General features: G+C 36.7%; 1 protein-coding gene across 3 annotated transcripts; it reads right to left on the bottom strand.

Moving 5' to 3' along the window:
• RLIM (ring finger protein, LIM domain interacting) lies at positions 1-27545 on the bottom strand. 3 transcript variants are annotated; one of them, XM_066357574.1, is made up of 5 exons: positions 27353-27545; positions 25503-25566; positions 11864-12056; positions 10850-10933; positions 1-6782 (listed from the first exon to the last, which is right to left on the bottom strand). In XM_066357574.1, exons 3-5 carry the CDS (start codon positions 12030-12032, stop codon positions 5203-5205), a joined length of 1833 nt encoding a protein of 610 aa, XP_066213671.1. In that variant the 5' UTR covers positions 12033-12056; positions 25503-25566; positions 27353-27545; the 3' UTR covers positions 1-5202. The 3 variants fall into 3 exon arrangements, with proteins under 3 accessions (XP_066213671.1, XP_066213672.1, XP_066213670.1); XM_066357575.1 differs by lacking the exon at positions 27353-27545 and adding an exon at positions 27121-27136; XM_066357573.1 differs by lacking the exon at positions 25503-25566.

Raw genomic sequence — 27545 nt, 5'->3', positions numbered from 1 at the left:
ATCACTTCATGCATTTTATTGATAGTCTATATTTTAAATCTGCAGTATGACATCTTACATAGGGAAAAAGCTTCTTCCTAAAAGATAACTATTAATAATCAAACCAGCTTTAATATGACTGACCGTTCAAGGTCTTGTTTTGCATTAAACAAGTTAATTTTTAGCAGGTGTAAAGCACTGTACAAAAAAAATAAAAAAAGGAAACTGGGTACATTCTCAAAATTTAATACAGGGCTTCCCAACCAGGAGTCTGCTGGCTAGATATTGGAGAAGGGTGTTATGTTTTTGTTCAGGTTTAAATTTAAAGAAAATGAGAAACCAGATAAAGCAAGCTAACCAAATTCACTTCACTTTGTGCTCCTTTCTGCTTTTTTACAAGTCTCTCCCAGAGGTCAGGAAGCCCTGGTATAACAATCACTTCAGTCTTTACAGAACATACATTTATGTGCTTCATGTTCAAAGACACAAAGGCAGCCTTTCTTAACATTCCCCCTTCAAATCCCTTCAGGTTCTTAATACTTCAGAAAGCTTTCCAAGATTACTGCCCAGTTCTTTATATGAACTCAGTAAACATCTATACCAAAGCAGCTCTTCCTGGGAGAAAACAGGCACAAATATATAGCCAGGCCAATTGCGTACCTACTCAACTTGATACCTGATCACATGGCCCTACATTTTTAAAAGCAGCACCAGGGACAAATAGACCTATCAAGAGGTAAATCCAAACACTGGACAGTTAAAACATACAAATCAATTCGATAAAAGAATGTCAGCAGAGGGGCACTAAATGGAGTTAAGGCTGGGCAGCTGGTTCAATCATACCTTGAAATTGTAATAAATCTGCAAGATGAGGAACTGATAGAGGAACCCTGAAATAATTAGGCACAGCGGTATTATGGGGTTGAATTTTACTGCATGTCTTTAAGATATCTATCACTCAATCCAACTGATATATATATAAAGCAGCTTATGGGTCTTTAGTAAAGAAATACTAATCAAAAACAAATACCTCACTATAGTTGAATATTAGAGGGTGTGCCTATTTCCTTCTAATTTGAATTAAAAACACCTATATAGAAATGAAAATAATCCTATAACTGATAAACTGCTGTCACCCCTTCTAAGTTCCAACAGTTCAATAACAGCTCTATTCTATGCTGTATTTTAGATACAAAATGGATTTACTTAAATCAAGTGAGATTGCCACTTGGGAATATTAGATAGTATTTTTTAAATGTTTCAGTTAAGAACTCAATTTCACAATAATAAAACTTTTAAAGCTATTTTCAGAGCTGTTCCTTAGTTGCTTATTAAAAATCTAATTTAAAAATAAGTAGTTCAAACCTTGTACTTTACTTTCCAAATAAAACATGTTATGTTGATTTATATTTCCAAATAATTTTTTTCCAAAAACATACAATTTACTAAGTTAACTCAATGAATTACAACACTGTTACTGAATATTAAACATTCTGAAAATTATCCTAAGGAAGAAAATGCCTGACACTTTATCATGTGCCTAACCAATCTCTTGCATTACTAAGGTACAGAATACTTTAGAAAGTAGCAATCAGCATAGTCTTATAAGACAAGAATAAAAGTGCCCTGCATACGTGGCTTATAAGTACTTAACATTGGAAATACATTTGACAGGGAAGCCAATAAGGTAAAACGTAAAAAATCAAATAAGACAGATTACAAATTTTTCCTTCATGGAAGAACAAAGGAGAAGAAACAGAGGGGGGTAAAATATTCTCCATCTTTAAAAGCATCAACAACAGTTACACGGTGCCACTGTATTCTAGTGAGCTGTATAGGAGGAGGCATTTTGCAATATTCACCACCCTATCACATGGGTATTTTGGGAAATGACTGAAAGCCATGGCTGATGCTTGACCCATTACATGTCACAAACATTTAGGAAGCAGGTGGTGAAATACAAAGCATATTAAGTGATAACCCTTCATAAATATAATTTGAAACATGGAATACTTGGCACAAAAAGGACATGTTTTCCCGGGCGGCGGGGGGGGGGGGGGATTATTTGAGGTAACACAGATAACCAGTTTCCTAATCTTAAAGTTTGGATAAATTCCAATAATCATGTTTTAGGTATTTCATATATATAAAATGGTGCTAAACATTTCTGTTGTTGTTAACTGTACAATTATTCCCTATACTCCAACACTCATGTGAACACTTTCCCCAATCCCCACCTCCATTAACCACTAACATCACTGAGGTATAACTAATGTGTTCCTTTTAGAGAAAATATTTCAAATTAATATCATGACTCATCTTCTAGTGTTGCTACAGATAAAGTCTGCAAACTTTAAGTGTAACTTGTTTAACTATGTTTTTAGTACTAATAAACTGCAACCTTGTCAACTGCTTGGAGTTAAGACCTCAGATGTTTCAGACTAAAGTCGATTTTTACAAAATATCTGAAATAGTTAAGGAAATTCAGTTTTTTAGTACTTTTCCCTATGCTTTGAACAATGTAAACTCCCAACACTGTTTTTTCTTGTTCCTATTACTGCATGAAGTTCAAGGACAGAACCTTTCTTTCATAAAGAAAAAGTGCAAAGATACAAAACAGAATGTAAAGTCTTTTGCAAGAAAATGCTCCCTCAAAGGAATAGGTATTTGGATGCTGGTAGGAAAAAGACATGTTCTTCTCCATTGTACATCTGACACCTAAAAATGACCTTGTCTTCAATGTCCACTAGTAAATATATTATTAGTCATGGACCTTTTATAAAAAAAAAAGTGGCAAATTCCACTAAAATATTTGTATCCATTCTACACAATCCAATGGAAATTAATGAGTGCTATTGAAAAAGGTGTCCACATGCACATGCCCAATATGTGCATTCTAGTGAGGGTAAAAACTTAAAATTCTATTTCCAGTGTTTATGAATAGATTCAATATCTACATTCATAACCAGAATTCTGCATGAGTTACTTCTTACTTTAATACTTCACAAATGAGTAATACATCTTGGGAGGTTAGGGAGGTATCGGTTGTCAACTTTTATGCTTAGAATGAGCTGCAGTTGTTTTTAAACTATATAAAATGAACACCCCTATAGTAATGGGATATTTTTTATACCAAGAGGAAAACAAGTTTGTTTTTAGCCAATCAGGACTACCCTGCAGATCTGAAAACCATAGATTACACCCTTAGGAAAGGAGACAAGGAGGCTCACAAATATAAAGGAATCCTGACTTTTACATGGACAATTTTTTAAAAAGATAAAATGTATTATATAAGCGCCATAAACAGTGATTTCTGGTTATATTAAAAAAAATAAGTGAAGCTTTGTTTGAACATTATTTCCTTGCAAGAGCAGTACATATCCTTAGCAAACAACTACCATATTTACAAGCTAATTTTCTTGATATTTAGGTAGGCTTGAAAGCGAGAGGAAAAAAAATGAAAGTATGAGCTTTGAAATAACCTTTACAGCTAAGTTGATAACAGTTAAGGTAACCAGATCATTCCTAAAGCAGACTTGTTTAAAGGCCAAGGATTTGTTCAGTTCCTCTTTGGACCCATTAGCTTTTCCCAGAAAAACAAACACAGTTCTTCACATTCAGTCTAATCCTAACCCAACCAGCCTCAAAAGAGAAATATGAGCAAGAGTACTGGGGTTCTTCACAAACCTATTGTTATTACTAAGGAAACAACATAAAGTGCATGTCCCATAGATCATAAGTCAGCTGTTTCATCCTCAAATATGGGCAGCACAATTCAAATAGCCCAACATGACTCATTTTCAACAAAGAATAAAAATCTCTTAATTATTCAACTGGTCTTTAAATGTGAAATGCTAAGTCTGTGTTAGACAGATAGTAATGAAAAATATTAACAAGTGTGCACTGGTACCTTAAATGACCAATCTCGAAAAAAATACAAATTCAAGACTTTCCTTTTAGTACACACAACTGTACCCATTTTTATGCTAAAAGTGGTTTATGGTCTCCTTCCTCCACTTTCTTATTTTTTGAGGAGCAGACTTGTAGAAATAACTAACATCAACTGTGCTAGGTAGTAGTGCTTTTTCTGAAACCAAAGCTCTGCCTAACTTGTTGATCTACTTCATCTGCTCAAGTACAATACTGTGTCAAAGATCTCACCGTATGAAACCATGATTACTGTCTTCATGAAAAGTTTAAATTCCTCCAGAGTAGTTTTCTTTTCTCCTCCAGCCTTTCATTCCTACCTAAATCCAAGTTAAAATGCACAATTTCCATTGGTCTTCAATGCAGTTCAATTCTGCACTCTGACCTTTCCTTTGCATGTCACAGTAGTTGTTCACATACATTAAATATTAGATATGTTCTGCTCTTGACATGTACACACTTACAAAAGCAGCTCTGTACTTTTTTGGTGTGTTTTTTTCACTATGTTGGCTCACAAAAAGCATTTTTTTTTTCATTTCTATGCATGGTACTTTACAATTTCATTATTACAACAGTGCATTGGAAAAGTACTGAGCCTCTACAAAATAGCTTTACATTTTTAAACAAATGAATGTGATTTTTTTTCACTTACACAAGCATAGGCTTTTTTAATATTTCCACAAGATAAATATCTCAATTAAACTATAAGCTCACTCTACAGTGTGCCACAGTGATGGGCTTAGGAGACAGTTATAGACTTATAAGATCTAACCTTAGTGTTATTTACACTGACATGTCCAAAATCACCTCGTATGAAAGGTGAATAAATGATATTCAGCATGTAGCTGAATTTGTGCCAACTAATAACTGGGAATGATATAGCTTTAAGCAATCACTTACGAAACAGGTACTGTAAAACTTCGTCTGAACTGATCATTTACCTCACCCCTCTTTCCTATGGCGTGGAAAACTTTAAAGATCAACATGAAACAGGTAAGAGCCATTGCTAAGGCAAATCTTTTAACAAAGGAGAAACTGATAAACATGTATGATAAGTCATCAGTAATATCAATACTGATACTGAAATCAGGTTTTATGTCCTAAAATGTTGCTTTTTAAATATTTCCCTTTATTCTGGAACAGAAATACGAGAAAAAACAATAATCCATTCAGAAGGCAATGACTCAATTCATGTTGCAATTTTATATTTAAGCACCACTCAAAAAGTGGACATAAAGCAAGTGATTTGTTTGCCCATCACTATACCAAGTACACAGCTGAGAGCTCAGACCTTAATTACACAACACTTTCTCTGTTACCAGAAGCTAAGACTGCCCTGCGACAAATAGGACAAGTAGAATTTTCAGATAACCAGCGATCGATGCAGTGGACATGATACTCATGGGAACAAGGTAGTTTACGAAGTTTGTTACCTTCTGTATATTCTGTAATGCAAACACTACAGGTTTTTAATGCATCGTTTTCCCCAAAACTTCTCATTGCCAAGTTGTCAATCTGTTCTTTGGTCAGTCCTCTAGGTTGGTCATCATCATCCTCATTTAAGAGGAAAAACTGAGCCAGACTAAGGAAGGGCAAAGAGCCACTTTCATCAAATGTTACTGGGGCCCTATGTCGAACCTCTCGCCTGGCACTTGATGAGCCTGATGATGAGCTTCCTTCATTACTGCCTTCAAATACATCTGAGCTAGCCTCTGAACTTTCACCACTGGAACTAGGACTGGAACTAGAACTAGAACTAGAACCAGAACTGCTACTACCACCAGAACCCCCTCTTCCATTCCGTAACTCTGCCCTTTCCATATTTTGACTTGAGACTGAGCCACTAGGTTCTGAATCACTATCACTGTACATAAAGTAGCTTAATTCACCAAAACCTGTCATTATTTGCCTTAACATGGTTTGAATTGCAACAGACGTAGTCTCACTTAAACCAGTATTTAAGATTCTACGAATTGGAATTCTGATGGTACTGACATAGGTTCTCACACCTGCCCGCTCAGAACGTGAAAATGTACGCCTAAAACCACCTCGTTCACTTTCATAAGTGACAGTGTTGTTTGGCGTCTGAGACCTTGACCGAGTTCTGCTAGCTATGCTGTCTCTCTGCCGATATTCTCCAGGACGGACTCTTCTTACTTGAAGGTCAAGGACTATGGTTGGAGGTCTCTGTCCTGATCCTGTAGATTCACTGTTACCAGTGGCGTCTGAAGAACCTGCTCCTTGTGAGGCATTTCTTATTCCAGAAGCTGCAAAGAGACCTCTACTCAGCAAGTCAGGTCCACTGATTTGCTGTCTCAATGTCACATGGTGCCGGGTTCTAGAACTTCCCTCAGTCTCATTTACCAAAGGATGCTCAAAAGTCTGAGATGAGATACTATGATGAGATCTTCGTGGAATTTCACTCATTGGATGCAGAGGTGACCTACTTCTTTCAGCTCTTGCTCGGGTTCTCCGATGGTCTGGGCTCCTACTTCTTGCTCTTCTCTGACCTCTAGTAGGTGGAACTTCTGTTAATGCTTCAGTTGCATTTCGTTCTGATCTGGATGGCCTTGCAGATATTGAAGATTCAGACCGTAAATTTTCCACTTGCCTTTGGCTGTTGTCCATGTTTTCTCCAGTGGAACGTCTTGCAGATAGCTCATTTTCATTCTCTGGATTTTGACTCCCATTATTACGGTTAACATTGATCTCTAAACTGAATCTGAAATCACCACTGTTTGGATTAGTCCGGCTCACTGCTCTCCAAGATTGGTTTCCTCTTTGCCCACTTCTTGTCGTATTTCCAGTTTGTCTGACAGAGTTAAGCCAGTCTATTATAGAGTCACCATTAGACACATCATCTGAAGAATCTCCACCTGTTTTAATAAAAGGAAGAAGGAGAAAAAGGAACTACTAAAGTTAGGACAATCATATAATAGTGCTCTGAAACATCGTATTAGAAAAAAAACAACAAGGTTCTGAACAGATTCCACATTTACAGATTTTTATAAACTATACTGAATAGACTTGCAAGTAAGGCAGGAAAATTTCCATTTCATTTTGAAAGAGCAGGCTAATCCAAGAAAAATTTAGAAAATTTTCTTGAAGGGAATCTGGAGGGAGTCTATTTTCAGTACTTCTTCATATACAGAGCTTTAGCATATCACTGTGGACTGTCAGAAGACAGTGTTTTCCAGGCCTAGTATTTTAGTTCAAATTACAATTTTGTCAAATTTTCATTGGTTGGTAATATTTCTTCTAGGCTCTTAAAAGCATTTGATAATATGGAGCTTTTAAAAATATAAGACAGCTGTATTATTGCAAAAATATAATATAAACAAGGTTTATAGGTTTTAAAAGCATTTCAGTATTTCTTCATGTTACCAAGATTTTTAAATTCACATGAAACTGGAGATCAAACCAAATGAATAGTCTGAACCTAGAAGAGTATATATATATAATGGCACATTTAAGACTAGACTATTATCACAACCTCTTAGGTTAGACAGTGAAATTCTGTACTTGACACTGAGAGAGAAACTTGAGGATGTCAGGATGTTTAGCTTGTATCCCTGGCCTCCATCAGATGCCAGTAACAAATCTCCAGTCATGACAATCATAAATGTCTCTAGGCATTGCCAATATCCCCAAAGGGGCAAAATTATACCCTGTTGAGAACCACCAGGTTAGAGAATACAGTATTTCTTTCTGCTAGTGAAGAACTCACATTTATAAGGAATAATTCAGTATGGAGAAGGAAATCTCAATAGATGTGGAAAATCAACAAAGAAAAAAAAACCCACCTCACATTTAAATATAGCATTTCTCTGCCTGCCCTGTGGTGGTGCAGTGGATAAAGCATAGACCTGGAACACTGAATTCGTCAGTTCAAAATCCTGGGCTTGCCCAGTCAAGGGTACATAGGAGAAGCAACCACTATCAGTCGATGCTTCCCACTCCTCTCCCACATCTCACTCTCTCCTCCCTCTAAAATCAATACAATCTTAAATAAACAAATAGTGCATTTCTGACTATATCCTAATTAACACAAACAACTCAAAGGTGAAGCCCCCAAAAATGTTCACATTCTTACCAAATATCAAGAAATTGGCATTTCTATTTTTATGAGCACCAAATTAATATATGCCATTCCTGGACACTGGGGAACAATTTTTTTTTCATTTTCTGTTGCATGAGGTTTTAGAACTATTTATATATATTTCTGCATTGCTGATTCCAAATCTGAAATCCGTTTTTTGGTGCATGTTCTAGTTTTTATGCAGTTTTAATTTTTTTTGTTAGTTACCGGCATGCATTGGTTTTTAAATTGGAGTTAATGGGCAACGACTCTTGGATTGAACATAACCATAAGGCAATTAATGTTTTACAAACATCACTTTTACATAATTGTAGTTGTTTTTAAATGTAAAAAATTATTGTCTGATAAAAATACCCTCTTATTTTAAGATTGAACCATGGCTTCTTTGAGTAGGTGTAAATGTAAGAATAGTCCTGACACCTTCTGTTATATATGTGGCTGTTACACATTTCCAACGTCAAAGGTGCAATATTTCATCATTTGTGACACGTGCATTTATGGCCTATTTTCAAGTTCCCCTTGGCGATCAAGACAAGAATTGGGCTCCTTATATTGTGTGTCATAATTGTGAGAAAATGCTTCGTGACTGGACAAAAGGAAAACACAATGCGTTTTGGTATTCCCATGGTTTGGCATGAACCTAAGGACCACAGCAGTGACTGTTATTTCTGTCTGATCCATACAAAGGGCATCAGCAAGAAAAAACGGCATATGATTGTATATCCTAATATTCCTTCAGCAATACGACCTATCCCACACTCTGAGACACTCCTGGTTCCTGTTTTCAATGGTTTTATTTATTCTAAGGATGAAGAAAGTGAACATGGTGATCAAGTGTATTTTGATAATATGCATGAGGAAATGGTTGTAAAATCTGAAGGGTCTTCTTCTGATGCCAAGCAGTCATTAACCCCTCAGCAGTTTAGCCAACCCGATTTGAATGACTTAGTGAGAGATTTGGGCCTATCAAAGAAAGCAGCTGAGTTATTAGCCTCCAGGCTTCAAGAAAAGAATGTACTTCAAGTATCCCATTTCAGGAAGCGTGAACAAATTTTTGTGGACTTTTTTCCTGAAGACAAACACTTTGTTTACTAGGCCCTGGCCGGTTGGCTCAGCGGTAGAGCGTCGGCCTAGCGTGCGGAGGACCCGGGTTCGATTCCCGGCCAGGGCACACAGGAGAAGCGCCCATTTGCTTCTCCACCCCTCCGCCTCCCTTTCCTCTCTGTCTCTCTCTTCCCCTCCCGCAGCCAAGGCTCCATTGGAGCAAAGATGGCCCGGGTGCTGGGGATGGCTCTGTGGCCTCTGCCTCAGGCGCTAGAGTGGCTCTGGTCGCAACATGGCGACGCCCAGGATGGGGAGAGCATCGCCCCCTGGTGGGCAGAGCATCTCCCCTGGTGGGCGTGCCGGGTGGATCCCGGTCGGGCGCATGCGGGAGTCTGTCAGACTGTCTCTCCCTGTTTCCAGCTTCAGAAAAATGAAGAAAAAACAAACAAACAAAAAAAACAAACACTTTGTTTACTGTCATGATATCAGTAGTCTTCTCAGCCAGCTAAGTGTTACCACTTACAGTCCAACCCCAATGGTGGCTATTTCTTGACAGCTCTAAATGAAGTCTGAAATGTGTTCTCCTACACAACGGTAATGTTTATGCAGTGGTTCCAATTGGTTATTAAACTCATCTGAGAGATTATAATGATGTAAAAATTGTCCTCAACTTTCTTAACTATGAGGAGCATAACTGGATCATTTGAGTGGATCTTAAAATGGTAAATTTCCTGCTAGGACAACAGAGAGGTTTCACGAAGTATCCCTGCTTTCTGTGTTTGTTGGACAGCCAAGCTCGGGAGAAACACTGGACACAGAAGGAGTGGCCAAAACGGGAAGCTCTGGAAGTAGGGATGCAAAATATTGTGAATGAACCTGTAGTTAATCGAGACAGGATCATTTTCCCCCACTTCACATCAAACTTGGCTTAATGAAGTAGTTTGTTTAGGCTTTGAATAGAGAAAGTGAATGGTTTTAACATATTTGTTTTTCCTGCCTTGTCTTTTGAGAAGATAAAAGCAGGTGTATTTGATGGACCTCAAATTCAAACCCTCATAAGTGACGAAGAATTAGCCAGGAAGATGAATAGGGAGGAGAAAGCAGCATGGCAGTCTTTTGTGGCAGTTACAAAGAACTGCCTTGGGAACAAAAAAGCAGAAAACTATGAACTTCTGGTTCAAAGGATGCTGTTGGCTTTCTGCAACATTGGATGTAACATGAGTGTTAAGATTCACTTCCTGAACAGTCACCTTGATAAGTTTCCCGAAAATCTTGGAGCTGTTAGTGATGAGCAGACTACTGCTGGAGCATCAAACAAGATTGTTCTCAACAAGTACACAAATGCAAGAGCTACAAATTTTTGCCTGAATAGAATTTAAAAAAGTCTTGTGCAAATTTTATGATTGAAATAAGTGTTTTAATATGTTCTATTTCAAAACTGTAGATAAATTCTGATGCAATCATATCTTTTAGTGTATTAGTATATTTACTGCATTATATAAGTTATTATATTTTCACAAAGATGATGCCCAAGAAGACATTCTACTTCATTATGTTAAACTAAATGTTGAAAATTTTACAAGATGAAAACCTAAAATCTTGAATTGCAAAAAAACTGTAGCTTATAGAGAAAAACTAATGTCAGATTTGAGATCAGCACACTCGAATTAGGTAAGAACAAGTGTTTTTGTGGATGCAACAAAAATTGTGTTCCTCAGTGTAATCTTTGGCTGACATTTACTGTTAAGAATTTCTTTATCCATTCCATCCTCTACCCACCCCCTGCAAAGCAAATTATACCTCTATTTTCATCTGAGTTTTGCGGTGGCGGGCCCTCTTTAATTTGTTGTAGTCTTCTCAGCAACTCTTCCTCAGTACTTTCACCTGAAAAGTTTTAAAATGTTTGCCAAATTAAAAATAAAAACCAATGACTTACCTACCCATCTGAGATGAAAACCAAGGAGTAGGGAACCTGGGTAAAATTCATTACTTTGGAAGCATGACATTAAAATTTACATTTGTAAAAAATTCTTTCTAGTTTACTAAACACTTTTGCGTATAATACCTCATTTTTTAATGCTGCAACTCTGGGAGATAGATATTACTATCTATATTTTAAAGCAAAGAAACTGAGACTGAGTAAGAGACTGATATGCTAATAAATGGCAGGACCAGAAGGACAACTTAGATATTCTGAATCAAATCTGGTACTGTTGATTCAAAATGCACTTCCTTTCATTAACTAACACCTGATCTTTTATAATCTAAGCAACCACTCAAAGATTAGCAAAATTAAACAGAAATAAGGAGAATGGGAGATAATGAATTTTAACCAGGATCAAATTGGACTCAATTGGGCAAAAGAGAATAACCAATCACAAAGTTCTGAATAATTGATCATTTTACCTATGGCTAGCTCTGGAAGATTATGATCCGGACATATTCACGGTACCAAAGATGGCAAAACAAAGTTTAAGTCTGTCCTAGCAACTAAAGTTCCCATTAGTTTTTCCACACTTAAACTCATATCTATTAAGTTAAATAGGCTAACAATAAAAAAATTATTTAGCTCCATTCTTTTCAAATCACCTCACTATAAATTCATAATATAATTCATAACTGAAAACATGATATAGTATAATTCCAAATAAGACTGAACAGTATCAGGTAATAAATAAAGCAGTAAATGTCATTCTATATCCCTTGCACTATAATCATACTTCAAAATGGCTAAAAAGCCTGATTTCAAAACTGGCTATTTTTTAAAAGATCAAAAAATTACATATATAAATGCTTAAACTATATATTGCATACCTGGGGTGCCTAGCAAATTGTTATCCCTCATAAGCCTATAATCTTCTTCACTCAGGTTATTTACAAATTGATAGAAAGCTTCTTCCCGATCCAATCGGTCCATTTGACTTCTGCGCTGTGCTGCAGACTGATCACCACTTCCTTTATCGTTAGAATCTGAGCTTTCCATCTTGAGGAACAAATGGGAAATTATCTGAAAGGAAAAAGGAGATCAATCTTGAAAACAGAAGTCAGTATGCATTCTACAGAATAGTTTCAATTATGTGAAAATCAAAAATGCAAATCAAGACATGTATTTTAAGACCTCTTATGAATAAAATTTCATAATAAAACAAAACTCCCCAAAAGCCCTGTTATACTAGGAAAAAGACTAGGTAATAGACTGGCCAGTACTGACCAGTACAAATTAAGCCCTGGTGGCTATTTTTCCTTCTTGAGACCCAGAATGGTTTTCACACTTTAAAATTTCTTCAAGACGATAATTCTTTTGTGATATGTAAAGATTTTATGAAATTAAAAGTTCAGTGTTCATCATTTGATTGGAATAGTCATACATATTCACTTACATATTGTCTATGGCTACAATGCTATAATGACAGAAATGACTAGTTGGGACAGAGACTATATGTGGCACTCCCACTGCTTTGCCATGGTGATCTCTGCATTGTAGATTGCAGTGATGAAATTATACTTGATAGTATTTCAAGGGGCATATACATCACCATACTGTGACACTTTTTAAAAATTAATCATCACATTAAACCAAGAAAGGTGGACTTCAAATGTCACCTTTAAAGGCAGAGAAATGTGGATTACTTTGTTATCTGATTAGATGGTGAAGATTGTGTTTACTGTGCAAGGGCATTATGTGCTAAAATAAGCACTTATCACAATATTCTTAATCCATAGGAAAGCTATGGCCTAAAAAAATAGAAAATTTAAAATAAAATAACTAACCAATAAATATTTCTTTACAAAAAAAAAATGAGGCTTCAACCAAAGTTCCAGTGGCTCATTTGTTAGCTAAGCAAGGAAAATTATTTGATGGTATAAGTTAAATTGCATTTGATTGCAAAACCTACAGAAACGTGTCCAGAGAAATTAAAATTGTTTAAGATTATTAGTGTTTGGTGAGCACAGCTTCTCAGAAAGTTGAGGATATTGGAATATATCACCAGTCAGTTGAAAGACAAGGCAGTAAATGATTCTGAGCGGTTTTCTTTGGCTCATGATGAGTCCCCAAATGTAACTGATACTATTCACTGTTGTTTATTCAAGGAGTTTGAACTACAGAAGCAACCTCTATGAATCGTCATGGAATAACTATAGGTGATAATGTTCTTAAAAAAAGTTGAGGAATCACTAATTCAGCACAATCTGAAGTGGAATTTGCTAAGGTGTACCACAACTGAAATAGTGGTAAAATGTGTAAAGCAGAAAAAGACCTAGCTAGACAAATTTAATGTGTTTAAAGTCTATGGTTAGTCATTATATTATTCAACAGCAAGGACTGTGGACAAATATTCAAATCCATCATATTATTGAACCAGTAGAGTCAATGGTGAATTTCATTATTGTTGACTTAATTATCAGTCCTGTGAATTTTCGTCAGATGTGGAAACTAAATAATCTGACTTATTTATTCTGATGGCTTAGCAATGTTAATGTTTTATGATTTTTTTCTACCCAGGTCCAAAACTGAAATTTTTTCTGAATGAGAAGAACCACCCTCAATTACCATAAAAAAACAACAAATGGCTCCTGACTGGTAGTGGTTCAGTGGATAGTGACCTGGGATACTGAGGTCCCAGGTTTGAAACCCCGAGGTCACTGGCTTCAGCACGGGCTCATCCAGCTTGAGCAAGGGGATACTAGCTTAGCCTGAGTTTCCCATCCCTGTCTCCCATCAAGGCACGTATGAGAAGCAATCAGTGAACAACTCAAGTGCTACAAACTACAAGTTGATGCTTCTCATGTCTCTCCCTTCCTTCCTCTCTCTCTCTTAAAAAACAACTGGCTAGGGAAATTACATTTTGGTACAGACTCCATAGTGTTTTTTTCTTTTTTTTTTTTTTTGTATTTTTCTGAAGTTGGAAACAGGGAGGCAGTCAGACAGACTCCCACATGCGCCCGACCGGGATCCACCTGGCACACCCACCAGGGAGCGATGTTCTGCCCATCTGGGGCATCGCTCTGTTGCAACCAGAGCCATTCATTCTAGGGCCTGAGGCAGAGGCCACAGAGCCATCCTCAGCGCCAGGGCCAACTCTGCTCCAATGGAGCCTTGGCTGCGGGAGGGGAAGAGAGAGACAGAGAGGAAGGAGAGGGGGAGGGGTGGAGAAGCAGATGGGTGCTTCTCCTGTGTGCCTTGGCTAAGAATCAAACCCGGACTCCTGCACGCCAGGCCGACGCTCTACCACTGAGCCAACCGGCCAGGGCCTTTTTCTTTTCTTTTCTTCCTTCCCTCCCTTCTTCCTCTTTCTCCTCCTCTTCTTCCTCCTCTTTTTTTTTTTTTTTTTGAGAGAGAGAGATAGGAAAATCAATCTGTTCTTGTATGTGCCCTGACTGGGAATTGAACTGGCAACTTCTGCACTTCAGGATGATGCCTCAACCAACCAAACTATCCTACTAGGGCTCATAATGTTTAATGAATTCAACCTAAAATACAAGGCAAAACAGTCCTTATATGTAAAACTTAACCTGAAGTAATTTCAACAATAACACCGAAACCACAACATCAAGCTGCCATATGCACTTCTGCTGCACTCCCATACAAATTTGTAGCAGATATATTTTCTAAGCACAAACTAGTTCCAGAAGCATTTTTTGGGACCTCAGTGCAAAAAGGAATTTCCTTATTTCAAAATCCACTTAATTGTGCAACTGACGAGGTTCCACCTAACCTTCAACTCAGAGTGATAACTTTGCAGTGAGTGTAATGATATGCTAAAAGGTAAATATCAAGAAAAGAATCTAACAATTTGATAAATGCCTTATAAGGAACAAATATGCTTCATTAAAATTATATGCTTGTGGCCTGCTTAGACAGCAATACTTGTATGTGTAAACGACATTTTAAAAGATGAAATATGGAAAATTTCAAGTCAGTAGCACTAGATGAATATCCACAAATAAGTCTGATGATAAGAAATGTATTTAGCAAAATGTTACCCTCTCAAAAAGAATGTCATCTCTTCATTAGTAGGCCTATATTATAAAACACTGTACTCGATTATTATTGCATTTTGAGCTTTTATTTGTTTGGAGGTGATGGTTAGGTTTATTACCTTGATTGTGGTGACATTATCACAGGTGTCTGCCTATGTCTGAATGCATCATATTGAATGTATTAAGCATGTAATGTTTTGGTATGCTAATTATATACGTCAATAAAACTTTTTAAAGGAATATCATGAAATCATGATTTCTTCAACAGCCCATAAGCTATAAAACCTCTACACAATTCCTAGAGTTGATTAAATGTCCTTGAAATCCTTGTTGGGATCCAATCCTGCATCATTCTAATTTCTGATGCACATAACTGTGTAACTCATCATCTCCTTCTTGGAATTCAGCATTATTTATACTGGTCTTAACAATCAAGGATGTCTTCTTGTTGATTTATTTCTAAGTTGTTTCTGGAAAAGGTGTGAACTATTGCTTTTGTTGATTAGAATAGTCTTTCAGAATTTTGTTTAACATATTTCCCAAAGTCTGACTTCTTTGTGATATCCACTTTAACTCATCTCTGCTAACATTTACTTCTGCTAAAAATTCAGCACTAAAATTAGCCAAAAATTCTTATTTATTATTCTCTACTTATATGGTCTTAGGAAACAGCTATATTGGCAGATTTCCACACACTCTCAATTAACTGGTGTTAATCTAAAATAGAGAAGACTCTGAACAAAAAAAAAATTATTCTCTAATTTTTTCCATCCAACTTCAGATTCAGCTTAAATCCACACTGACAAAATAAGTTAATTCCATGAACATATGGTGATCTGATTTGTGGAAAAGTGGTAATTAAACTGGTACTAGGATTTAATTCCCACACACAACATATAAAGTCTCTGGATATTCACAAGCCAATACTAAAGAGAAAAATTAAAACACATCTTTCAGATGTTAAAAAAAAAAAGCCTCCTTACCTATCTGCTGAGGCTAAACAAATTTTAGTATAGACCTAGGCACATCCAGATCGCAACTGCTTTCCTTAGACCATTATTCTTAGAATTATCCTATCACTGGTTAAACAAATAAGATAAACATGTCAAGGAAAGGGTAGGGGAGGGTATCCTTAAAATTTTTGGAAAGAGCTTCCTAGTCTCATAATAAGAATCCTTAGTTTAGTAAGATGACACTATCAAAATTTCCAAAAGATGTTTTTATAGTAACTTGAAACTTTAAGATTGGAAATCAACGGCCTAAATAAAACATTCAGAGTTACACGGGCCATAAGAAATCAACAAAAGGAAACCACATTTTTACATATGTTGCTAAGTGAAACAATTTGGTATTGATAATAGCAAGCAGCTAATTTTTAAAAATATACAAAAGCACAAAGGAAAATACTTCAGCTGCAATTCCTCAAACCAAAGAAAACCACAGGAACATCTGGTGAATGTACTTAAGCAGTTAATATTTTGAATGCTAATAATACAAAAATTAGGATGAAGTTCACTTGTGAAGGATCAATGAGTTCTGAAATTTATAAAAAGTACAACTCAGTAGGGCTGAAGAAATACAAATCTTTCAAATAAGGCAAAAATGATAAGATTCTGATATTTGAAGGACATGAACCAAAGATAACAGAGAACTCATGCAGCAAGTACTGTTACAGAAATGGCAGTATTAAGAATAGCATTATGGAGGTTAAAGGCCATAAGGAACAGAAACATGCAAAAGTATGGGACAGATTTTCAAAGTGGCTTTGAAAAACAGTCTCTAAAACAAAAAAGAAAGGGGTCTTGTACTGAGCATGTGGGGGAGTTGGTATAGTAACAGAAGACGTAAGGCAGAGGCACTCAATTTCTATTTTGTTTCTATTTTATTCAGAAAGAAAAATCATCTTCCAACCAGACATAGTGAGGGGAAAAAAACTTTTCAAAGAGAGAAGCAAGAGCCCAAACTGTAAAACTTCTAATAATAATCTTTGAGAAAAACTGTACGATATATTGCAAACATGTAAAAGAAAAATGTTCACTAAAAGTGGGGCTCGCTGCCTAATTAACCTCATTTGCTTTACAAAAGGATGGTTCTCAACCTTGGCGTGCACATTAGAATCACTTGAGGAGCATACTCTGGGGTTGACCAGACAGCAAGTGATGCTGACGCTGCTGATCCTAGAATCACTTTGAGTAGCAAGGACCTGGAGGACAATACAGCTTAAGAGATTCACACTATTCAATACCACCCTCACCCTCAAAGATTATGGAGAAATGTTACCTTGAACGTTTTCCTGAGGGTTATATAGCTAATATAACCCATAGTAAGAGTACTCCCGAGTGGTGAGAAAACTGTCTTGCAGTTCACATGAAGACTTTGATTTTAGTTAGCAAAAGCTAAGTAAAAAGTCTGTTTGACCTAGCTGCCTATGACACCTAACATAACCATACATTGCTTTCATAGACCAGTGTTCAAAAAAGTAGGTAACTGTACCGCTGTGATCTTCTGTTCACAATATATTTGGAGTATTTGAAACTAATTTAAATAAGTCCAAAAGGACAAGGAGAAACAGGAGAAATACCTAGAGTAACCAAAACGATGAGAAGTCAGGGAACACCATAAAAGAAATGGCAAAATTACCTGGAGATGTTGTACCTTGAAGACAAGACTGAAAAATGGGCATGATTACAGTCTTCAAATATTTAGTTATACCACGAAAGGGAGGAAAGCCACAGGTTCAAACTATGGCCAAAATAGGTGAAGAAATATGAAAGCATGTAATTCCTTCTTTTAATGCAATAGCCTAACAAGTAAAATTGTCTCAAGTGGAGATGCAAACAGCATTTTGAAGCAAGCAAACTGCTCATTTCTGGAAATATTCAAGCAGAGGCTGTATATTAATTAAAGAGGTGATTCCTTATTAGGTAGGACCTTGAACAGACTAATTTCAAAAGAGCCTTTGGACTAAAATATCATTAAGGATGGATAAGTCTCTTGGTTTTCTATTCTGGGCCTATAGGTCAGAGTAAGCTATATATTCCAATGACAGAATTTTGTTATGATACTTCTCAATGAATTTATTGGGGTGACACTAACAAGATCATGCAGGTTTCAGGTGCACAATTCCAAAACACATCATCTACACTGCATTGTGTTTACCACACCACCCTAAGTCAAATTCCATCCATCACCATTTATCTTCCCTATACACTCCTCCACCGCCCTCTAACCACCCCCACAATCACCACACTGTTGTCCAAGTCCATGACTTTTTTTTTTGCTCAATCCCTCTACTCCCCAACTGTCACCACCCCGAGAGCTGTTAACCTGTTCTCTATGTATGAGTCTGTCTCTATTTTGCTTGTTAGTTCACTTTGCTCATTAGATTCCACATATGAGTAAAATCATGAAACTTTCCTGACAAATCAATTCACTTATGTTGCCCCATCCTCGCCATCAAGCACACCTTGTTTCTTACTACCTTCACACTTCTACTAATGCTGTTCCCTAAGCCCCTCTTTAGGCTCTCCCCACTTCACTCACACTTCAATGTTCCATGGTATCTTATTGCCTAAGAAATTATTACTGACCATCTCACCTAGCAATTTCTGCATTTATCTCTGCACACAGCATTTGTGACACCAAAGTGTCATATGGTCTTCTTTTTGAAATATTAGTTTTATTAATACATTTTATTTATCCAACATAAAAAATATTAAACATCTTATCAATATAAAATTTAGTGAAGTGTTTTACATTCTTTTTTTATACCGAGTCTCTGAAATCTGGTGTATATTTTATACTTATAGCACATCTCAAACTGGATGCTAAATTAGCAACTGTTGCAGTGAAACAGTTCTACCAAACAACACAGTTGTGTCTAATAAAAAAATATTTTACATTTTATTTAACTTGATTAAAATTAAAGGAAATTTAAAGTTCAGTTCCACAGTTACACTAATAACATTTCAAGTTACCAAGCCACATGTGCATTTTGAAAAGCCTGAATGTAAGCAACGTCCTCAAATGCCTTATAAAATAATCTTACATATATCCAATGAGCCTGGTCTCATTTTAATTATAATATAATATAATATAATATAATATAATATAATATATATTATATTATATGCCACCACTAAGTGGCATATAATAGAAAAAGGTAATAAATCTAAAGAAGTTTAGCCCCTGGTAGATGTAATGTCACTAATGTTTGTTAAATGAAAATGAACTTTAAAATGTTAGAAGTTTAAAGGCATCAGGCCATAGATGTCAAGAGACCAGTCTAAATCAGGGGTAGTCAACCTTTTTATACCTACCGCCCACTTTTGTATCTCTGTTAGTAGTAAAATTTTCTAACTGCCCACCGGTTCCACAGTAATGGTGATTTATAAAGTAGGGAAGTAACTTTACTTTATAAAATGTATAAAGCAGAGTTACAGCAAGTTAAAGCATATAATAATTACTTACCAAGAACTTTATCTCGGATTTTCACTAAGTTTGGCAGAATAAATCTTTATAAAACTTAATATAGTTAAATATATGTTTTATTTATACTTTGGTTGCTCAGCTACTGCCCACCATGAAAGCTGGGATGCCCACTAGTGGGCGGTAGGGGCCAGGTTGATTACCACTGGTCTAAATGATCAAATACACTTCTCTCCATTTTGGTATGAAAATATTAGTGAAGAATTATGTTAACAAAATAAGTCTCTAGAGTCAACTCTATCATCAACAACATTGTGGTATATTTACAGTTTAACTAGTAAGAGGGAAGAAGAATCCCCAAACACCCATGGGTTCCCATCATTATATCATAAAAGAGAGGAACTTGTATCTTTTTATAATCTTACTCTCAGTTATAATATTCATGTCCTTAAGTCAGAAATTTTAGATTGAGTATACTGTACAATTAGCATTGGCCACTTTTAAACTTAAATATTTCTATGAAAAGCTTACCAACAGAACGGTATAAGACAAAAATATATAAATGTTCTTAAATCACTTAGTTCTCCTCCCCTACTTCTAAGCAATAACCACCACTCTATATTTACACAGCCCTTTCACCTGTATTTCATTTAATTTTCACAATAATCCAAAGAAGTGGCTCTCACTACTTCTATTTTATAGATAACAAACAGAAGCACTGAGGGAGGAAGTGATTTACCAAAGGCATGTGGCTAGTAAGTGGAAAGAATCAGTAATTAAATCCAGGTTTCTTGATTCCATTCAGTCAACTTTCCACTAAATGGACAACTGCCTCCCAATAAATCCCAAAACTCAAGTTTAAAATACATTCCTTCAATCCCAATAGGCATGTCTAAAGTATTCAATCTATGAGCTTTTTATACTAGGTTCACTCATGGTACAAAATTTGCCAAAACGGCAAAATGCCTTTATAAGCAGTATAAACCCAGCAGGACTTACTTTAAATCAGTTAACTTTGTGTATCTGTTGTTCCTTGGATAAATAGATATTTTATTAACTTTATCTCTTAGCATACTGTGTGCGCCAATATATCCAACTCCATTCCTAGAAACAGCTAGATTAAGAAATTTTGTGGCCCTGGCCGGTTGGCTCAGCGGTAGAGCGTCGGCCTGGCGTGCGGGGGACCCGGGTTCGATTCCCGGCCAGGGCACATAGGAGAAGCGCCCATTTGCTTCTCCACCCCCCCCCCCCTTCCTCTCTGTCTCTCTCTTCCCCTCCGGCAGCCAAGGCTCCATTGGAGCAAAGATGGCCCGGGAGCTGGGGATGGCTCCTTGGCCTCTGCCCCAGGCGCTAGAGTGGCTCTGGTCGCGGCAGAGCGATGCCCCGGAGGGGCAGAGCATCGCCCCCTGGTGGGCAGAGCCTCACCCCTGGTGGGCGTGTCGGGTGGATCCCGGTGGGGCGCATGCGGGAGTCTGTCTGTCTCTGCCCGTTTCCAGCTTAAAAAGATAAAAAAAAAAAGAAATTTTGTCCAGTCATTTCAAAAACTACTCACAATGAATGTATGACTGTCTTCTAAAAGCCAGGAAAAAAACAAACTCTGGGATTTACTAATTTATTAGAGAATTTAAAACAGATTTTACACCTCTTGAGAATTTTAAAGCATTGTTAGTGATCTCCATTTCTCCTACAGTCATTAATATAAATTATGCAAATAACTGTTTCTGACCACTAATTAATTTAATTCTCTTAATCTTTGTACACCAATATTAAAAACATGTAATTTTTATGATGTTAAGGTGAAAACTCACTTTAAACATTTTTGATCAGTACTAATAGGTCAGGAGACCAGGTGCTAAGTGTAAGTATATATGTACATTACATTCAATGGACATACTGCATCATAATACTTGATTAAGGAGACTTAGGAACCAAAATATTCCATTAACAAAACAACAGACTCTGCCCTGGCCAGATAGTTTGGCTGGTTAGAGCATCACCCAGATGCACAGAAATTGCTGGTTTGATCCCTGGTCAGGGCACATACAGAAACAGATCGATGTTCCTGTCTGTCTGTCTGTCTATCTGCCTGTTTCCCTTCCTTTCTCTCTAAAATCAATTAAAAAAAAAAAAAAAAAAAAACTTTACAAAACTGAATTCTGAAATTCAAATACTGATTTGAGTAGCAATTTAAAAATAACTCACATCTATTAAGTCTGGAAGAAATAATGTCTTTTTCAAAACGAAAAGGGAGGGAAGAATCAAGGTAACCTAATATCAACCAACTACCAAAGTATCGAGCATTTTCACTTTTTGTATGTGTTCATACAAGCTTACCAAACTTAACAGTGTTCTAAAGTAGAACATGCTGATTAAAACAAAAATCAGACATCACCATCAATATGTTACTGAAAAGAGAAAGGCAGGTATCATTCTATTTGCAACAGAGCTTCATTAACCTCAGAGTAGATGTAAATGAATGACCTGCTCTCTTTGTCAATAAAAAAAAAATGTTAGCTCAATAATATCACCAAAATGAAAAAGAATGCAGCTGAATTGCTGAATTTGAGGTCAGGATATAATATACCATCACATTATGTAGTCATCAGAAGTGTTGGGAATTCTTCATAGGATACATAGACTGTTTTATGAAAATTTTATGGCATTTATAACAAACAAATAAAAGGTTGAAAATAAACATATATCTTTTTGTCTGAGTAGCAGGATGACATTCAGCTCTGTGGTAGGGGGAGGTGATACTGGGCTCCTGTCTTGGCTGTAACATTAGTTTTATAAATTTGGCCAATTCATTTACCCACCCGTGTCTGAGGATTTCCATCAATATAAGAGTACTGGATTAACCTATACAGTACCTTCCAGTTTTATGAATCCGCGACTATGACTAAGATATAGTCCTGGTCACATTATAGTATTAAGACAAAAATAAAACTCAAACAGCATGAATTACTAGGACACAAGCTTAGAAGGTGTGCTTTTCTCACTACCATTTCACCCATGTACTTCTATCACTTTTTGTGGCCATCTTATCTTTTTGAAAATAAATATAAAGCACTCTTCTTTTAAAAAAAGGGCAGAGTTGATGTTTCACTGACTTTACTTATTGCATGATACCTCTCACCACCAACACAATTTGTTATTTCCAGGATTGGTCTATTAGAGGATGCTATCAAGGGCTCCACCATTGCTGATACTACAGCAACACAAAATTATAAAGTTATAAAATATTACTTGTACAGCAATGTTAGCTTGGCATCACTTATATTCTATCTCTACCACTCGAAAAAGACAAAAACAAAAATCACAAAAGGATTCAGAAATGTCCTTCATGTGTCTAATCTCTTTGCAAGAAGTCACAATTTTGACTACTACAACCCTCTAAAACAAATCAAAAGAAATTCAATAAATCACAGGACAGAAACTAAGCCAAATGCTGCCATTTCATAGGACCAAATTAGTTTTAAAAGGAAGCCATTATGATGACATTTCAATTCACTCAAGTACTTTAGACAGTGGATTTCATCTTCAATTATGCATTTTATTGAGCTACATCACTAAATTAGGATTTGGTATTATCTACACAAATTCAATTCTGACTTGCTTCTCATTATTCCCAAAAAATAAAAAGCTATTAATGTAAAATCATTGATTACTAGCAATTTTGGTGATAATTAGCAAATTAAGTACTACTTTTGAAGACTTGTTTTCCATCAAAAAATAACATTTTAAAAAGTGAAGTCAATTTTTAAAATTAAAATCACTTGACCAAAAAAGAAAACATTATCTATACAAATGACTGTTATACTGTTTGAGGAAATCAATTTTATGTTACAGAACCAAACATGCTGACAATTGTACTTCCTGAACCAGTGTTTCTAAATAGAAATGATGACAAAAGTGACTCTATATCCCCAGTTTGTACAGTAGCAGTGTATATCTGCTGTCCTATAGAACTTAACACGGTTCTCTTCTACTCTCAAAAGTAACCTAGTTTGGATAAATTATATGGTTACCTTACATGTAACTGACACTAAAGGTAACTTTGGTCAGTAAAAACTGAAAATTATAATGAATGAAAGGAATTAACTCCCTTCTTCCCACAGGCAAATGGAGAGCAAGAGAGACCAATTTTCATTCCAGAAAAGGTAACAAACATTGAATACAATATCCCCTTCCCCCCACAGAAAGTTCATCACCATGCGAACGTTTTAACAGAAGCCCAACTTGTAGTCACGAAATTATTGCAAAATGTCCACCAATCTATATACACACCACACACTGTCCATAGCTATTACAACTAATGAAGATAAAATCTTGGGTTGGAGCACTAAAATATAAGAAAAACTACAACAAATATCAAGTAAATGTATTTCAGAAACAAAACAAGTTCAAAAATACATTCCCAAATTGTTCAAAATTGCCAATTTTTAAAAATCTAATAGCTATTTCTTTTGCTAAAAGGAAAGGTGAACTGCTTGACTTTCTGGGAAGCTTCCATATTCAGGATTGAGAAAAAGCAGACACAGAAGTACCATTCCTTTTTACAGTGGTTATCAAAATCTCAATCAAAGGATTATGTAAACTGCTTTTTAAAATCTTTTGTGTTTTACACAAACATTAAGGAATTAGAGTGACAAAAGAAAAACATGTCCTACACCAAAGCAGTGGCCCAACATTCTAACACCTCATTGGTCTGGGTTTGACAGAACTTTTCACACTGTAATCTGTACATCAAGGGAACAGGAGGCTGGTCAGTGATTTGCGCTGTTTCCCAATACACTTGGGCTATGGAAAAAGTAATATACACATAATTCCATGAATGCAGATGCCCCATTTGACCTATTTGGTTATTTAAGCCTTCACTACATGTTCACTAACCTGATAGAATGTATCTAACCAGCCTAACATTTCTAATGTCATTTCATAATTAAGCCATTTCATAAAGCTATTGCCTATTTTAAATTGTTTATCAAATTATATAGTAATCGCTGAGACAGGAACCAGGACAGACTAAAAAGAGAGAGTAATTGCTAAAGAAATCTCACCTGCTTCATAAAGCAGAGTTCCCTTTGTGTCAACAAGTTTTTGATGCAATATAACCTATGGATATTTTTATTACTATCTTTCATTTTCTTTGTATTTTTTTATCTAATTAGAGAGTAAGTAAGTCTAGAAGCATAAAAGTTTAGTGACTCTGGGCATTAGACAAACCTGTGATAAAATGGGGGCTCTACCACTTATTAGCTATTAAATTGAGGACAAATTACTTAATAACCTCTTCCCAGAGGCGGTTAAATAGTTAACAACCTCATGAAGCTTTGCTCTGATTTTTATAAAAATTATGCATCCAACTACAGGATGTAGCATATACACACTCAATACTAGTTAGTTATGAATTTAGGCTAACTACCCATTCCAGTTTGCCTGGAACATTCCCTGTTTGTCCCTGTTGTCCAGGCATAATTATTACTAATGCCCTTTCTGCTCTTAAAAGCATTTTGGCTAGGGCCATAAATTATATGGTTACTTTAATGATAATGATGAAAACAGTTGGTACCAATTAAGAGTAATACACATCAATTTATAACTTTTTGGATCTGGAAGGAAAAACTAGAACACATGAAATAATGTGAGATTACATTCCCGTAAGAAAGTTTAGTGATATTTTATGTAGCTATTTAATGAAGATACAAACTATATTTACTTATAGCCATCCCAATCCAATAATGACTTAAGTCAAAAAATTTCTCTTTTGTTTATTGTGTTCTACACCAGTACTGGTAAACTTCGCACACTATTTTAAAAGGAAGAAAATTCATAGATAAAGCACAAGTGAGTCCTTGCTCCTCAGAAACTTTATGCTTTGAAATGACCAATACGCAAAATACCAGTTCTCATCATGAAGTATGCCCACACCAACTAACATATATCAAATAAGCACATCCAGTCACAGGGCCTGCAAAACAGAATATTTTAAAACATGCATTCTATACATAAACCAGGAGACGCAACAAAAAAAATAAATTACCTGACTGTTATGACATAGTATTGTAATACAATAAACTGGATTTTAGTTTTCTTCACTCTCTGCTCTAGAAAAAAAAAGAATCCATTATTCTTCCTCTTTTAAAAGATATTTTCTTTGAAATATACATCTTAAAAAATACACGTCCTATATATTTTACACACACACACACAGTACCCAAACCAATTCAATATTAGTAAATACTGAAGTCAGAAGGAACCAGGAATCTTATATGTTAGATATAAAATTTACAATACACCTTTTAATATAAGGTTGCTTAAAATAGGCCTTACTTTATCAGATCAGTAATTATTTTCAGATTCTGGTAGTTACCTTCAAGGACTGATTTGGCACATTACAGTTACCTCTGTAATGTAGTTGTAGCAGTGGCCTAGTCCTAAGGCAGAAAGTAACGTGTATGAAAAGATCATCAGGACGAAATATTTTTCTCTAAGAGGAGTCCTAAAATCTTATTTTAAAAAGTGTTTGGAATGGTTTTTCTGAGTACTTTATTTTTACAATTTAGGAAACCGATTGGGGAGGGGCTATAACTGTGCCTGCCGGTTCTCCAGTAATTGTGGATGCGCACAATGTACCTGATGGGATGTTAAAAATAGTTACTTTGCCTTTAATCATTTAGAATTAAAGAAATGATTAGTAGTAGTACGTTTATTTCTACCTCTCTTCAGTCACCCAAAGATATTGCGGTTAATTCCCATTCAGGAAATGCAGGCTCCTTATTTCCAGCAAAAAAATTATTGTGGGGCTTTGCAAATGGTGGATGACAACCTGATATAAATGCTTCCACTTACCCCCAAACGAAAGAATGACCTAAATAACAGCCTGCTAGGCCTCAGATTCCAGGACTAACCTGTGGAATAAGTATGGTGAAACTGTCTAGGGAAGGAACGTGGCTGTCTCCTCCATCTTGAAATTAATCAGCATAAGGGAAAAGGGACTGAGTGTTCAGGAAGCAGAAGCCCAACCGGTTAATACTAGTTACTAAAGCTATGGCCTACGTGGCAGGTACCGCCCGCAGAAGCCGAGACCCTTAGGCTTTTTTTTTTTTTTTTTTTTTTGAGAGGGGAGGGGTTGGCTGACTGAACCGAAATTAACTTGAAAATCATTTGGCGGAATTCCTACTCTTCCAAGAGAAAAACAACAAGCACGCAATGGCTTTTCCCTCCTTTTGGGGGTGGGGGGGGGTCGTAGCAATAATATCCAGCAAAGGATAGTCCAGGGTTTATTCGAGTAAAGGAGTAAATCACATTTGCCTCAGATCCTCAGAGAAGATGTCATCATGGCCCCAGGGAGCGCCTAATTGATAGTGCCCTGCAGAAGTGCTCAAAATGGGGTTTTACAAATCCTTGGAAATCTGAAGGCCCAACAGTTCCCAGCATCCGACTTACAGCAGCCTAATTTCCCCCCCTATTCCCAAACCCACCGTGGAAAAGGGGCGGGGAGAGGCGAGATAAGCCTCCAAAGAACGCGAGAGAAAATCCTGGAGCGATTAAAGATTCTCACATCCGAGGCCAACGCTCGAAAATCGCCTCCGCTAAATTATCAAGTCTATGGAGGGCCCCGGCGGCGGCTAGCACTTCCACCGAGAGGAAGTACTTACCCAGCACCATTGCCTTCAAAAAGCCTGATGACTGTACACCCAACTAAAATGGCAGCGGCGACTACGCCACGGAGCCCCCCGCAGCAACCAGCGCGTGCGGTCCGGAAGCAGGGCTGAGCCTCCGCCACGACACGCCATTCCGACCTTTTAGAGAAAAAGCGGTAGCCGCGACTCCGCTGTCCCCCCCTAGCTCTCCATCCATTTCTCAGAGGATCCTCAAGGCTTCACTTACTCGGTTTTACTTGTCGGTATCCGAATCGGTCAGTAAGGCCGCCACCGCCGAAGCCCCTGCGCGCCTCCCTTGTCGCCTCTCTCAAGCCCGCCTCCGATGAGTCGCTGCTTGAGACCCGCCTCTAGCCCAGCGCCTGCTTGGGAAACGTTGCTCAGGCAGCCATTATCTCCCCCATTGTTACCAAGCAGCAACA

Source organism: Saccopteryx leptura, chromosome X (assembly GCF_036850995.1).
Source record: "Saccopteryx leptura isolate mSacLep1 chromosome X, mSacLep1_pri_phased_curated, whole genome shotgun sequence".
Taxonomy (NCBI): Eukaryota; Metazoa; Chordata; class Mammalia; order Chiroptera; family Emballonuridae; genus Saccopteryx; species Saccopteryx leptura.
Note: the sequence above shows the minus strand (reverse complement) of the source record. Positions and strands in the feature narration are given on the sequence as shown.

Excerpts from the sequence above, each read along its gene's own strand:
- RLIM (XM_066357574.1), bottom strand. The coding sequence starts at position 12,032 with ATGGAAAGCTCAGATTCTAACGATAAAGGAAGTGGTGATCAGTCTGCA. Across the intron at positions 10,934-11,863 it reads CAATTTGCTAGGCACCCCAG|GTGAAAGTACTGAGGAAGAG; the intron begins GTATGCAATATA and ends AAAACTTTTCAG. Across the intron at positions 6,783-10,849 it reads AAACTCAGATGAAAATAGAG|GTGGAGATTCTTCAGATGAT; the intron begins GTATAATTTGCT and ends TTATTAAAACAG.